The sequence below is a fragment of the Solanum dulcamara genome, chromosome 8, assembly GCF_947179165.1.
Source record: "Solanum dulcamara chromosome 8, daSolDulc1.2, whole genome shotgun sequence".
Taxonomy (NCBI): domain Eukaryota; kingdom Viridiplantae; phylum Streptophyta; class Magnoliopsida; order Solanales; family Solanaceae; genus Solanum; species Solanum dulcamara.
In genome coordinates, this window is record NC_077244.1 from 79,320,799 (window position 1) to 79,336,246 (window position 15,448).

General features: G+C 36.5%; 2 protein-coding genes across 2 annotated transcripts; both read left to right on the forward strand.

The window, feature by feature from the left end:
* Positions 1-1,812: 1,812 nt before the first annotated feature.
* LOC129899057 (beta-carotene isomerase D27, chloroplastic) lies at positions 1,813-10,556 on the forward strand. The gene is made up of 8 exons (XM_055973837.1): positions 1,813-1,996; positions 2,074-2,142; positions 2,214-2,315; positions 2,482-2,581; positions 2,704-2,795; positions 2,900-2,980; positions 9,807-9,875; positions 10,176-10,556. The coding sequence occupies exons 1-8, from the start codon at positions 1,892-1,894 to the stop codon at positions 10,308-10,310; spliced, it is 753 nt and encodes a 250-aa protein (XP_055829812.1). The 5' UTR covers positions 1,813-1,891; the 3' UTR covers positions 10,311-10,556.
* A 4,248-nt stretch (positions 10,557-14,804) lies between these two features.
* On the forward strand, positions 14,805-15,448 carry LOC129901130 (uncharacterized). The gene has a single exon (XM_055976248.1). The coding sequence runs from the start codon at positions 14,819-14,821 to the stop codon at positions 15,392-15,394; it is 576 nt and encodes a 191-aa protein (XP_055832223.1). The 5' UTR covers positions 14,805-14,818; the 3' UTR covers positions 15,395-15,448.

Sequence of the window (15,448 nt, forward strand, 5' to 3'; positions counted from 1 at the left end):
ATGATGCCATAGTTGTTCACCGAGCCCCAGAATGGGCCGGGTACAAATTATGTACATGATGACCATACGAAGGGAAGTATAGACTAAATAGAGCTTGTTCTCTTTCTTTTTTGGCATGTCTTAGTTGTAAGTTAAGTATGATGTGAGCTCCAGAGTAATTCCACTCTTAAGCATCTCCTATTGACGTTTGAATATCGAACTCCTATAATAGTTGAACTATTTCCCTGGAAACTTCTATATGTTAAAGAAGTACCAAATGTACAGGCTCCAAGTCTTAGAGACTATATGATAATAAGTGTTTTCGATTCCATAAGCGACTTGGACTTACGTTGGTACATGTTTAGGGTCCCCGAGGTTACAATTGATATAGCCCATAATGGCGTTTAGAGGACACTTGAGATGACTACATTGCTACTCGAAGTCCTCAGGCAAAAGCTTAACCTTCTTATTCTGTCGAGTCTCTGATAATGATTTGAATTGCATATAGTTACTCACTACTCTACTCGTGTATACTGTAACACTTCTTCTCCGAGTCCTGGGCCAGTTATCAGATTCGTGCTCAATTCCACTGCATTGTCCACCGGCCATCTAGTGAGGGTCGAGTTAGGTATATATATATGTGTGTGCTGATGTGTTGTAATAAGGTGGTGATGGCGCCGGGCCTATGATGGTCCTACAATCATGATTCACCGGATCCCTGACAGGGCCGGCTATATGGTATAATTTGAGCATGCATGTTTTTATGATTCACAGAATACAGGTACAGGTTTCTAATTTGATACTTTACCCCCTGCGTCTCTATTTCAGATATGCCTCCAGTCGTATTATGTTATGTTTTACATACTCAGTACATATGTCGTACTGACCCTCTTTTCTCGGGGGGCTGCGTTTCATGTCCACAGGTACAAATACAGATTTTGGGAGTCCGTCAGCTTAGGATTCCGCTCAACTCAGCTGGAAGAGGCTCTATTGTATCGGAGCCTAGTTTTTGGCACTAGCCGCTGATGTATAGTATTGTCTTGTTATTCAGGGGTACAACGGAGGCCCTGTCCCGCCATATGTTGTCGTTAATATTTTTAGAAGTCTGCAGATATGTATATGTGAGTTGTGTGTGTCAGTTTGATTCAGCTGGGTCTACATGATGTATGGTATATGTTATTATGTTTTGACAGCTTTGTCGGCTTGCGTGCCCTTTCATGTTATGATGCAAATGAAAGAGGCTACAAATATATGAAATGCTATGCCCCATGGGGGTTCTCATTTACGTATCATGTCGTTTGTAGTCCGGTTTGACTACACTTGATTTATATGCATTACGTGTCTGTAGATCACAGCTGATAAATATGTATATGGGGGTCCAGGTCAGACCTCAGTCGCGGCCTACAGGGTTGGATCGTAACAAAAATGTTCTTTTTCTAAATAAATAAATATATTTTTTCTTCTTAAATACATTCTTTTCCTAATGATGGTTTTTTATAATAGAAAACTTTTATCCTACTTCAATTTAGAAAGATTAAGAAATACAAATATTTACTATCTTATTAGGATTCTTTTTTGTCGTTATCTAAATGAAAATTATCTTATTCTATTTTAATTGTTAAAATGAAATTAAAAAAAACATTATTTCCTGCCTATTTAAGTGATTTAAAAAAAAAGAATTGAGTTTTTTAACTAATAATATTTTTCCTTAAAATAGAATATGTTTTAAGAGGGAAAAATACTATATTTATTAATAATAGGAGCATATTATTTTTGAATTGAATACATCTTTGTTCAATTTCATCTAGTTTAAAAATGTATCTAATTTAAAAATATTTTCACTGGTTTCTAATAGATGACACGGGAGGTCTGAGTTAAAGAAAGAAAGGAAGATAGAATTGGAAGTCCGGAGATGGCTATGGTTTCTCTACCCTCGCCTCTCTTCACTTGGCCCAAAGTTTACCATGGAAAAACTGCTATTCGGGTTTCGGGTTTCTCAAACAGTACACCAGAACCTGTGTGAAACCCTCTTCCCCCCTTATCGTCTGTCTTTTTTGATTTCTTCTTACAACTTATTTCTGCTCATTCCCCCAGATTGAAGCGAGAAATCCCAGGGTGTTTGATAATCTGTTCCTTAGTCTATTCCGGAACAAAATGGTCCAGGTAAACCCCTTTCACCCTCCGGCTCCGGCTTCACTCCACTTCATATCTCAAATAGTCGTGCAATTTGATAGGAGACAGGATGGGACTCCGAAAAGCCGGGGTACGAGGGTCTAATTGAAGTGGCGCATCGTCTGACGGTTGGTCAAGACAATTCCAAAACTAGAGATGCCGCGGTAACTTCTTTCTTCTATGTATAAAATTTCTTCTGATTACTTATTTACCGGGAAGGTATGATAGTCATAGAATCGGTGGCTAAATGTGACTAATTAAGTACGTTGTTGAGCTAGTAGCTTTTCATATCTCAACTGCCGTGAATATTTCCAACTGCAAGTGTGACAGGTTCGGATATTGAGATCATTATTTCCTCCTTTGTTGTTGGAGCTCTACCGGATGCTTGTTGCACCTATAGATAGTGGTAAATTTGCAGCCTTGATGGTCGGTGAGTGATATTCTTCCTTAACTTAGATTTTCTTCTTTCATGTTACTACTTTCTTCTTGAGTTCCCTTTAAACTAAACTAGCTACTTCTCCGCTGAATATTTGAATGCTATACTTCTGAAAGCAAGGGTGACTGCATTATCTTGTCAATGGCTTATGGGTCCATGTGCTGTTAACTCGGTGGATCTTCCTAATGGTTTCTCTTTGATGAGTGGGGTTAGTATTTCTATTCCTTGATGTTACACTTATACAAGTTGGATTGCCACTACTTAAAATGCGTTCACTCTTATTTTGATCTCTGGAAATATTTGTTTGAATAGGTTTTTGTGGAGAAATGCAAGTATTTGGAAGAGAGCAAATGTGTGGGTGTATGTATTAATACATGTAAACTCCCTACACAGGTCAGTTTTCTAGATTGAGAATTATAGTTCCTAATGGGTCCTTCTGATGCATTTGCAGTGCTGACTTTTTGTCATTCTTTATCTGGTAAAGTATTTTGACGGTGTAGAGAATCGGAAGAAAAGTATAATTTGGGAGACCTTCTGTTAGCCCAAGATCGTTAACTAAGATCGAAAGATTCAACTAAAGAAGAGAAGCTAGAAAGGAGAAGGAATATTTTGGAAAGAAAAACTTGGTTATGAAAGAAGACTTACTTATATTGGATTGCTTTTTTGGATTAATTACAAATGTACAAGACCATCCTTATTTATACTAATCTATGGATGGTTCTAGAAACTCTTCTAGATACAACAACAACAACATACCCAGTGAAATTCCACAAGTGGGGTCTGAGAGGATAGGATGTACACAGACCTTACCACTAACTCATGGAGGTAGAGAGACTGCTTCCGAAAGACCCTCGGCTTAAATGTCACAGATTCAAATACAAAAGAAAAACAATATATATAGCATAATGAAAAAAAATAAAAATAAAAAAATAAAAAATAAAAATAAAATGCAATGCAAAAATTTACAAGATACGAACAATATAGCAAAGTACTGCGATAATCAAAGGCAATAGCAACACAATTATAAAGGCACGCCTAGACCTATGACCACCCTAAACCGACACACGGCAAGACACCATTCTATCCCTACTAACCTTCTACCCTAATTCGTGACCTCCACTCTTTTCTATCTAAGATCATGTCCTCGGTGATATGGAGTAGCGCCATATCTTGTCTAAACACCTCTCTCCAATACTTTTTTAGTCTATCCCTACCCCTCTGCATAGCCTCCAAATCCAACCGCTCGCACCTCCTAACTGGGCATCGACACCACTCCTCCGCACATGCCCAAACTATCTCAGTCTCGCTTCTCTCATATTTTCGACCAAAGATGTCACTCCCACCTTCTCCTGAATAACCTCATTCCTGATCTTATCACTCCTAATGTGTCCACATATCCATCTCAGCATCCTCATCTCCGCAACATGCATTTTCTGAACATGAGAGTTCTTTACTGGTCAGCACTCCACTTCATATAACTACGTTGGTCTAACTACCATTCTATAGAACTTACCTTTAAGTTTAGCTGGTACTTTCATATCACACAGGACTCCAGAGATTAGCCTCTATTTCAACCATGCTGCCCCAATACGGTGCGTGATATCATTATCGATATCCCCACTACTTTGGATAATGGATCCAAGATATTTAAAGCTTTTTGTCTTGGGGATAGGTTGGGTGGCAAGCCTCACTTCCCTGCCCTCTTCATCCATCGCAACACTAAATTTGCACTCCATGTATTTTATTTTGGTCCTACTCAATCTAAACCCTTTGGACTCCAGTGTTTGTCTCTAAACCTCCAATCTATCATTAACTCCGTTCGAGTCTCATCGATCAAAACTATGTCGTCCGTAAATAGCATACACTATGGAATCTCCTCCTGAATAGACTGTGTCAGCTCATCCATCACTAAGGCAAAGAGAAAAGAGCTCAGCGCAGATCCCTGATGTAGTCTCACCTCAACAGGAAAATATTCTAAGTCACCTCCTCCCGTCCTAACTCCAGTCTTGGCTCCAGCATACATGTCCTTTATCGCCCTAATATACACCATCGAGACACCAGACACCTCCAGAGAACATCCCTCAGAACTTTGTCATAAGCCTTTTCAAGGTCAATGAACACCATATGGAGATCCCCTTTTCTTTCTCTAAATTTCTCCACCGGTCTCCGCATAAGATGGATTGCTTCAGTAGTCGACCGCCCTGGCATGAATCCGAACTGGTTCTCTGAGATTGACACTCCTCTCCTCACCTTCATCTCCACCACTCTCTCCCAAATCTTCATAGTGTGGCTTAGTAGTTTGATACCCCTGTAATTATTACAGTTTTGGATATCACCCTTGTTCTTGTACAATGGAACCATAGTACTCCACCTCCATTCATCAGGCATCTTAGCAGTCTTTAAAATAATATTAAACAACTTAGTCAACCACTCCAAACTTGCTTTGTCAGTGCTCTTCCAAAAGTCCACCGGAATCTCATCGGGCCCGGTTGCTCTCCCCCTCCTCATCCTGCTAACAACACGTCTAACCTTCTCAACCTTAAAACACCTGCAGTACCCAAAATCTTGAAGACTATGGGAGTACGCCAAATCACCCAATACAATGTCTCTGTCTCCTTTTTCATTTAGAAGTCTATGGAAGTAAGCTTGCCACCTTTGCTTAATAGAGGTCTCATCCACTAACACTTCACCTTCCTCGTCCTTGATGCACTCTACTAGATCCAGATCGCTTGCTTTTCTCTCTCTCGCTTTGGCGAGCCAATACAATCTCTTATCCCCACCTTTTTCCCCTAACTCGACATACAGGCGTTCAAAAGCTGCCATCTTAGCACTGGTGACCGCCGACTTCGCTTCCTCTTTGCCTTCTTATAGATATCTTTAAGCTATTCTTCTCCTCCTCATCCACGCACTCCAACCACTCCGTATAGGCAACCTTCTTGGGTTTCACTTTGCCTTGTACTTCTCCATTCCACCACCAATCTCCTTGACGACCACCAAAGATTCCTTTTGATACCCCAAGAACCTCGATAGCTGTTTTTCTAATGCAATCAGCTGTTCACATCCCTGCTACTACTCCAGGCCCCTAAACCATTCAACTTCTCCCCCATCTCCCAAGAAAAGGCAGGAGTTAGGCCTCCCCATCTAGATACATCTACAAGAAAATTCTAGTAAGCTTTATCTTCTAGCAATACTCTAGAATGTCTAGATATTTCTTCAAGATAATTATCTAAGTTTCTACACTAGGACAATCTAGAAAAATCTATTACCTTCCAAAAAATCTACTTTAACTTTTTGTTACACTCCCCCTTAAAGTAATCTTTTGGAAACTACCCCAAGCTTGTTGCGGAAGAACTCAATCAAAGCTTTTGAACGTTCCGTGGTGAAGATCTCACCAATTTTCTTCTAACTCCTCTTACTTCTTCAAATGAAGAAGTTTTTCCATAATCAATTGGTTCTGCAAAGAAACAAGAACACGGGTTGATAAAATTTTCATTTCTGTAGCGGACTGGCTTGGCAATAGCCCTCTTTGATCTTTGCAAACCACATGAGTCATTTTTGTGTTGAGTTCCATATTTTTGAGTTTTCAGGCTCCCCCTTAACTTCCCAACAATTGTATTATTTGGAGAACCACCTTTCTCGTCTAAGTTGATGACGATATAACCATCAATTTTCTAAGAAGACTCAACACCAGTGTAGGGTCCATCACTAGATTTTCTTTCGAGCTCCTCAATAAATTGTTTATTTGCTTGAGAGCTTCCAAGGATCATGACGTTTATCTCTCCATCTGAAGTTAAGCCCTCAAGGTCAACTTCTTCAATTATTTGATCTTTTGCTTCTTCATCTGCTTCAGGTATTTGTTCTGCTCCAGTGATTGACCTTGATATGACATATAATTGCTCAAAGAATTTAGCTTCCAGTATATGTTCTTCAATTTGTTCCTCAATGCTTTCTTTGAAATGCTCATTGTTGCCACATATAATTTCATACATTACTTGATCAAGATCTACTTCCTTGATTTCTTCAATAGCAGCTACCATATCACCATATCACCAGTATAAACATCTTCAGAAGTTTCGTATTATATCGATGACATCAGTGTCTTGCTTCTCCACGTGATCGACTGCATTATATTCTGAATCCACAATTCAATCTCTTTCAAAATTAATGGAAGCCATGACATCTATTGCTCGAGTCTCATCTACTAAACACTTTCCCCCAGTCTTCTTTCTCAGTAGCTTTCTTAGTTTGAGCCATATTGCTCTCCTTTTCTTGGCAATATCTTGTTATGTGTCCTATATTACCGCATCGATAACATTTAAGGGGCTTCTTGTCATAATAGTTAGAAGGTTCTTCCTTCTTTCCAGGAGAGCTTGAACCACCTGAGGATCGAGAGTACGACATATATCTTGCTTTTCCTTTAAAGTTCCTCTTGTTGGCTACAAGAACATTTCCTTCCCCTTCTTTAGCAAAGACACTAGCCAATTATTTGGCTAGTAACTCTTGTGACGACAACTAATTCTCAAATTCTTCCAAGGATGGTTGTTGAGTCCCCATCCTTGAATTGACTTCACAAATGGAATATATTCGGGCTTTAAACCACGAATGACAATTCTTCTCATTCGTGCTTTGTCATTCGTGCTTCAGAGATAGCCTTCTCTGAATTCACTAAAGCTAACTCCGAACATAAGTTCTTAATCTTCAAAAAATATTCGGCTATTAGAGAGATTACGTTGAGTAGTGTTGGTCAATTCATTCTCCAATATCTATAGCCTAGCTTCATTCTTCTTGTTGAACAACTGATCGAGGGTCCTCCATATTTCATGAGCTTATTTACACCTTATAATATGATCAAATAAGCTGGATGAGATTGACCTCTTCAGGATGAACTCCGATTTTGCATTAATTTGCTTCCACTTCTTGTACGCACTGCTATTTTCCGGTCCGTCAGCAGGAAGACTTGTGTTACTCCATTAACAACATCCCACAAATCCTCGCCCACAAAGTATGATTCCGTACAAGTCTTCTCTACCTTGTAATTGGATTGGTTCAACAATTCCATTTCCAATCCGTTAGCACGACCGTTGACATTTATATAGAGAAACCAGTTGAATTTTCCACTAACCCGATCTTGAAATAAAAACCAGAATCCAATGTATGGCTATGGCTCTAATACCATGTAGAGAATAGCAGAAGAAAAGTATAATTTGGGAAACCTTCTGCTAGTTCAAAATCGTTAACTAAGATCAGAGGATTAAACTAAAGAAGAGGAAGCTAAAAAGGAGAAGGAATATTTTGGAAAGGAGAACTTGGTTATGAAAGAAGACTTACTTGAATTGGATTGCTTTTTTGGATTAATTACAAATGTACAAGACCATCCTTATTTATACTTGTATATGAATGGTTCTAGAAACTCTTCTAGATACATTTACAAGAAAATTCTAGTAAACTTTATCTTCTAGCAATACTCTAGAATGTCTAGATATTTCTTCAAGATAGTTATCTAAGTTTCTACACTAGGACAATCTAGAAAAATCTATCATTTTCCAAAAAATCTACTTTCTTTTTTTTACAGACGGCTGCTTTAATATCGTGAGCAAATTGTTTCTAAAAAAAACATATCTTGGGGAAAATCTATATCTTGTAGATTGTATTTGCTTCATTAATGTTTTCCCTTTTTTTTCCTTTTATGTGTGTGGATTATCCAGAGCATGATGTTGAGTTCTGTTTTTGACTTTATATTATACGGTTCTGATTATCAAAGCAACATATGCTAGTACATGTTAGGCTGCTCCTTGCCTAAGCAGCCAATTCAGGAAATAGAGCACGGCTGGAAGTGATAAGAAGTACATAGATGGAGTGTTGGCTAGTGTATGTCTGCATATCTGTAGGTTTAATATGTATATTCAAGGGATATGTCATAACACAGTACAGACTCAGAAAAATATGGTTACAACCTGGTGGGATTTGTCAAAGTGGGTGGAAGCTGATCCAGAACTAGGTTATTAAAGAAGAAAAAAGAGGAGGGTGTCATCAACATATAAAATATCAGATATAGTCACTTTTCAACACCATTTCTTCTGAAGTCATGCCCTTAATACATTCCAGTCTTTATGCCTTCTTTACCATCATGCTCTGTGTTTCCATTGCCAAATTAAATAAATAAGGAGATAGTGGAACCTTGTGTCTCATTCCTCTTTGAGTCTTAAAAGTAACAATGAGGGCTCCTATTCATCAATACAGAAAATCTGACAGTGGATATACATAGCTGATCCAATCAATCTATTTGTCTCCAAAGTTCATCTGCTTCTGGATGTTTAACGCTCATGTCATATGCCTTATCAAGCTTACGAGCAACTCCCTGTTTCTTCAACTCATCGAGTGTTCAATACTTCCATTAACCACCATAGTTGCATCTATATCTGCCTACCCTTTATTAAATCATTCTGACTCTCTTAAACTAACGTATCAATTACCAGCTTGAGCCTTTCTACCAGCAGCTTACAATACTTTTGTGCACACTTTTTAATAAGCTGATGTGCTGAAATCTTTCACCTCAATTGCTCCTTTTTACTCCCTCTATTCAATTTGTTTGTTTTACTTTCATTTTTAGTCCATTTCAAAAAGAATGTGTCTTTTATTTTTTGGAAACTCTTTTATTTCAACTTTCCCCATAGTATGTTTAAGACCATAAGATTAAAGGGCATTTTGGTACACTTAAACTCCGTGCCAAGTCAAAATCGGAGAAACAAATTGGAACGGAGGGAGTATGTATTCGTGAAATGGAGTTGCAGATTGAGTTATGCAGTAGCTTGGATGAGTTGTCAAATTCATATCCATGACTTCAGTTCAAAGTTTTTGGAATGAGGTTTCATGCTATTTTTCATAATGGTGTTTTCCTCATACATTCTTTTTCATGAGTATACAATCTCTCAAAAGATGCTAATAGTACGTGTATAGGTTAACTTGGGGGCTTTTTAGAGAGCACTCAAATCTTAACTCGAGTTATATAAAATTTAGAGGCAGATTATCTAACTTGTGTGAACTAGGATGATCTATATTGCGGTGGCACACTGTGATGTTTCTATCAGAGTTATTAGCTTCTTGAACTTAACAAATGTGAAAACTAATGACGACTACAAATGTATAACTATGTTAAAAGGTTTTCCATATCTGAGCTTCTTATGTGAGCTGGCCATCACATTTCTGCCTCTCTTTTTAGACTTTCTTCAAGGATCACATGGGAGTTCCATTGCTGATGGAGCCAAACTTCACCGATTATAGCTGTCAGGTAACTTTTCATTGGCCAAGTGATGGTACTGTTGCAAAAGTGTGTTCCTTCATGCATCCTAAACATATAATTGGTAACATAACCACACCATTTGGAGGTTCAATGGAACTCAAGATTGAGGCTAAAAATTAAAATGCTAAGCAAAGTCCCCTGAAAAGCCCTGAGAGAATAAGACATGCTGATATAATCCACTTCTTGTTGACGTTTTTGCAACACGTGCATAGGATTCTTCTGATTAATTTTTTGCCTACAAGAAGCACCATGTAAACATGCATAACGCCATCACAATCTAATTGGCAGTTCAAATTTGGGATTCTTCCTCCTCAGCAAGAAGTTGACGACGCTCTTAAAGAGCCATGCTTGGAGATATGCCTCAATGCTGTTCGTCGAAAAGAAATGAACCACATGGATGCACACAAGTGTCCAAAAGCATGAAATCTGCTCATTCTGTTAATCTCTTAATTATCCTGCCGTTGTACTATCTTGAGTACCATTGCTAGGTCTGGTTAATGTGACTACACAATGATATTTCAGCCATGTTATCAATGAGGTCCATAGTTTGTCCTTCACACTTGGGCATGTGATATGATCACATTGAATTTTTTAAGATTGTATTTTTTTCATAAATATGAAAACCCCACAAGCAGGGGCGGAGCTACATGGAGCACAGGGGTTCGGATTCGTTGGAAAAAATCATTTTTTTGATTTATATATATATATATATATATATATATTTATATATATATATATATATATATATATATATATATATACATATACTTAGTGATGAACCCCCTCAGCATAAGCAAAGGCTTGGTTTAGTGGTAAAGGGGTTCATGATGTGCGCTAAATTTCTTTTCTATCTTTATAAAATAAGTCAAACTTGTAACTTTTTTTAAGTTTTCATAATTAAAATTAATAAAAAAATACATTTTCTCATGTCCATTTTAAATCAAATATATAATATAATTATAAGCAAGATCAAAAAGCAAATAGGAATATGATTTGGAAGGCTTGGATTCTTGATCAGTGATCACAACTCAAGGAAAAAATGTGCTTTAAAGGTGCAAATCTTCATCATTAACCTTTTTAAAAATTGTTTATGTTTTTATAATAGTTTTTTTTCTTTTTGTGTTTTCTATTTAGTTTGAAAAATTGAATAAAATATATATACAACAATGATGGAAACACGATCCAAAATTAAAATTTTAAAAAATACATTCTCTACTCATTTTAATATTATGTCAAACACATGCTTCCTTGATTTTATTGTCGTGTTGAAGTAGAGTTGAATTTTATTTAGTTGCTTATATTTGATCCGATTTGTTTATATATGACCCAACCTGCTTATTTGTGGATACTATTAGCATGTTTACTTTTTTTTTTTAACCCCCTCGATGGAAATCCTGCCTCTGCCATTGCTACAAGTTGTGAAAATTATGAGATTTTTTCCGTTTCTTATACAATTTTAACCAATGAGAACACCATAGTTCATAAGTAAGATACTGGAATATCTCATGGCATCGCATTGATAAATCGTATATCTTCGTATTTATTTTATAAATATATGTTTATGATTACAAAATTTTAAATATACATAATTTTATAAAGATCCACTAGTCAATAATAGAATTAACTGGTTTCTTTTCCTCTAAATTGAACAACGTACATGACTAGTTATTCTTTAATAGTCATATTACTTGGTACGAATAATCACTTCATGCCAAGCATAAGTGTTTTTTTTCTTTTGCATAAATTGATGAATTCCTTTCTTACAAATAAATTTATGGGTCAAGTTTTACATTTAAAAAGAAATAAATTAAAATTGTGATTTGAAATTCCAAATCATATTTTTGGAGAATTATGGATTTGAAATAATTATTTGAAGCATGATTCTCAAATCACATGTTCAAATGTTGATTTGAAATCATTGTTTCATATCCATAAGTCTAGCTTTCGCATGAATATCTCAAAAAAATAATCTAATTTTTTAATATCACCCAAATCATTTAAATGAAAATTAATGGAATAATTACGAAATATAGTAAATCTAAGAGAAAAGACATAAAGTCACCATTGAAGTTATTCCATTTTTTCAAAAAGACACCTTAACTTTGTGGCGTCCTATGATCCCCAAACAATTTTAAAGTAATACTATTGCATATTTTTTTTTATCAGCTCCACTTTTAAAAAAAGAAGTGATGTCACGCATCAATTATTACGTGACACGTGTTAATTTAAATTAAAATATATTTTTTTAATTGTAAGTTTTTCTATATTTTTTTTCTCTCTCTTACTTTTTGACTTTTTCCCATCCTACCCACCCCACGTTCCAGCCCCTCCCCCAATTTTCTTTCTTCTTATTCACCTCCCACCCTCACACCACCCCATCCCACCCCACCCTCCACGTTCAAGCCCTCCTCCATTTTTTTTCTTTTTTTCTTCTTCAATCAACTTCCTTTCTTCTTAATGACACATTAATTAAGGTCACATTAATTAATATTATAGATAAAAAATAGTGAAGTAGATCATGAAAGTGGAGGAAAAATTTAAAATATTTGTCGCCGGAAAATATTTTTTCGCTGGATAAAAGGTGACTAGTAATGATTATCTCCCTCTTCATTTTTTTCTTTGACTTTTTATTATCTTTTCATCATCTTTATTGAAAAAATTAAACATCAACGGCGAAATTTATTACCAATGTAGTGCAAAAAGCATCTCTTTGTCGCCTGATAATGCTTTTTCACCGGATAAAATGGTGATCTATAGTAACCATCTCCCTCTTTATTTTTTCTTGTCATTTTTATTACCTTTTCATCATTCCTATTAAAAGAAAAATCAAACACAACGACGAAAATCGCTATCAACGCGTTGAAGAAGACCGGGAAAACAAAGAATTCAATAGAAAAAAAAATTAAAAATGAAAGAAAAATAAAAAAAATAATGAAATGATTGGTTCTGGGAAGAAAAAAAGTTGTTCATGCGCGTTAGCTATGTGTTCACAAACACTGGGCCAAATTGGGTTAAAATGATCTATTTACAAAGGTATTAAATAATTTTGTAGGATAATAGGAGACACGCAAAATTAAGATGTCTTTTTTAAAAAAGAGAATAACTTTAGTGGTGTCTTTATGCCTTTTCTCTAAATCTAATAATGTATTTACTGAATATAGGGATAATTTTTTTTTAAAAAAAAAAGGAAAATTGCCTACAACATTCTCGAATTAATGAAATGGTACAAAGCTGTCCTTTGTCCAACTCTTAGCTTCCAAATATTTGATCCAATATTGACCATTTTTTAACAGACACTCATTTAAACAATATTAATAAATTTCTTAAATATTGAGATCATCTATCGGTTACATTTTAGATTACCTAAATTAATTTACAATGTTGTTTATTGATGAAGAAACTCACGATATACACTTAAAATTTAGATATGATATAACTTCACGTTCGTCTGGCACAGTTCATCCATTTGTGGGCAAAGTGTATGCTTTGGTTTGTGTTTTTAGAGAGAGCCTTATGCCCAAAAAGTGTCCGTTTTGAGGCCGGACCCACTTATATTTCATAGTAGCTGTCCAAGCTTTCTTTCAAAATTGCTATCCTGTGAAGAAAGCATGGAATTTATGTTGCTTAGTAGAGTAGAGAGAATTGTATATGGCTTCTGTTTGTGCACCAAAAGTTTAAAGCTTCTTTATATGGTTATCCTTGAGCTGGAAATGAACAGCTCACATCCCTGACTTTTTATTTTCTTTCGACAACAGATAGTGCTGTAGCTCGCGGATTGCATTCCTTTTCCTTGTAACTTTGCCTTTGAGGTGTTTTCAGAATGGTGATACATTTGTAGATTCATTAGTTTTGTAAAAGCGCAAGTGTTTCCAGTCAAAGGGAGGAACAGTTGTAGGTCTCCTCCCTGAATATATAATCTAGAATTCACTTCAGTAAAAATGTATGTGGAACTAAAGCAAGCTTTATTTAAGGTTCTGAGACCAAAGAAAAGAAAAAAAAGGAGGAATATAATGTGGACGATTCGAGTTTTTGTATGCATTATGGATGAGTTGGTAGTTGATTTGTTTGATCAATTCATTTGCACCTGTAAATATGACACTCTTCTTAGCAGCTTCATTTTCCCGTACAAGTTAGCTATGAACTGCTCGTCCTTTATATCAATACGCAGGTGTTGAAAGAAAACTCGCAATATAATGGAACTAAACTAGTTCGTGATATTCATGGGTATATATGGCGGACGCTTTTATTACCAGCAATTACTGATTTCATCTTCGATCTGCAAAATGCTGGGTTTTCAGTGGAAAACAAAGGTAGATCTAATTTTTAACAGAAAGTGAATGACACCATATATATCTTCCTACTTAACAACGAGCATAATCAAATCCATGTGAGAACGTGATGAGTAATCTTTTAGTTTGGACTGAGGTGGTTTAATTTTTCTAACTGGATAGGTGCCAGATTATCATATCTAATACATATGCTTTCGAGCAAATCGCAACTATTATCTTGAAACTTGTGGTCAATAATAATCTATGTCCAGTAATTAGTGGACAGAGATCTGTCTATAGCTTATAAGTGACAAATAGAGATGGGAGGTTGTCTCAGTTCACGTACACTATCCATGTATGTTTCCTCTTAAGTATATATTAAAAATAAAAAAAGACAACCCAATTATATATATGCGTTTGGTTGGTGAGGAGAAAGCTCCGGTGTACTAGAAAATGGAAGCCTTTGGTTGTCCTAATAATGCGTTAATTTGAATAAATGTATGATTTATTGTGGTAAAGAATGTTGCCAAGAAAACAGAAATGTTCCTCCTATATAGATAGATCATAAGAACAGTTGTAGTTGTACCCAAAATCTTTTTCCCATAACTCACCCTGCATTTTGCAGGGGAGGGCCAGGGTAAATTAATTAATTAATATCGAAGAATGACGGAAGGCGTGGTCGCCATCAAGGACAACAGAAATGACGATCAGAATAAGAAGAAGGCGAAGACGCCAGGCATTTTCGGCTTCTTCAAAGCTGCAATGTTCGTGTTGCGTCATCGTACAAAAGGAAAGCAGAAAGCTGCTCAGGTAACCGATTGGAAGAAGCTGGTGGGCTCTATGCGCCCTTTGCATCTCCAGAACAACAACAATAATAGTAATAATAATAATAATAATACATTATACTGTGCCACGTCACCATCTGCAACGAGTCAGTACGCTTCCGCTAACGATCTCAAATCACTAGATCAGCTGGACACCACGAGCCAATACGCTTCTGCAAACGATCTCAAATCACTGGATGCCCCGGCCTCATCGGGGACGATGAGCCAGTATGCCTCCGCAAACAATCTCCAAGAGCTCGACGAACACGAGGAAGAGGAAGATGATCCTGACCAAGTCTTCGATGCTATTGGTGCTGACGACATGATCGATGCCAAGGCTGAGCTCTTCATCCTTCAGTTTTACCAACAAATGAGGCGTCAAAACATTGATTCAATCAGCGGCCAATTCAATTAATTGCACGTCCAAGGAAAGCAAAAGACAATAAGGCTAAGGCTAGCTAGCCCGTAA

Excerpts from the sequence above, each read along its gene's own strand:
- LOC129899057 (XM_055973837.1), top strand. The coding sequence starts at position 1,892 with ATGGCTATGGTTTCTCTACCCTCGCCTCTCTTCACTTGGCCCAAAGTT. Across the intron at positions 2,582-2,703 it reads ATTTGCAGCCTTGATGGTCG|CAAGGGTGACTGCATTATCT; the intron begins GTGAGTGATATT and ends TACTTCTGAAAG. Across the intron at positions 9,876-10,175 it reads TCACCGATTATAGCTGTCAG|TTCAAATTTGGGATTCTTCC; the intron begins GTAACTTTTCAT and ends TCTAATTGGCAG.
- LOC129901130 (XM_055976248.1), top strand. The coding sequence starts at position 14,819 with ATGACGGAAGGCGTGGTCGCCATCAAGGACAACAGAAATGACGATCAG.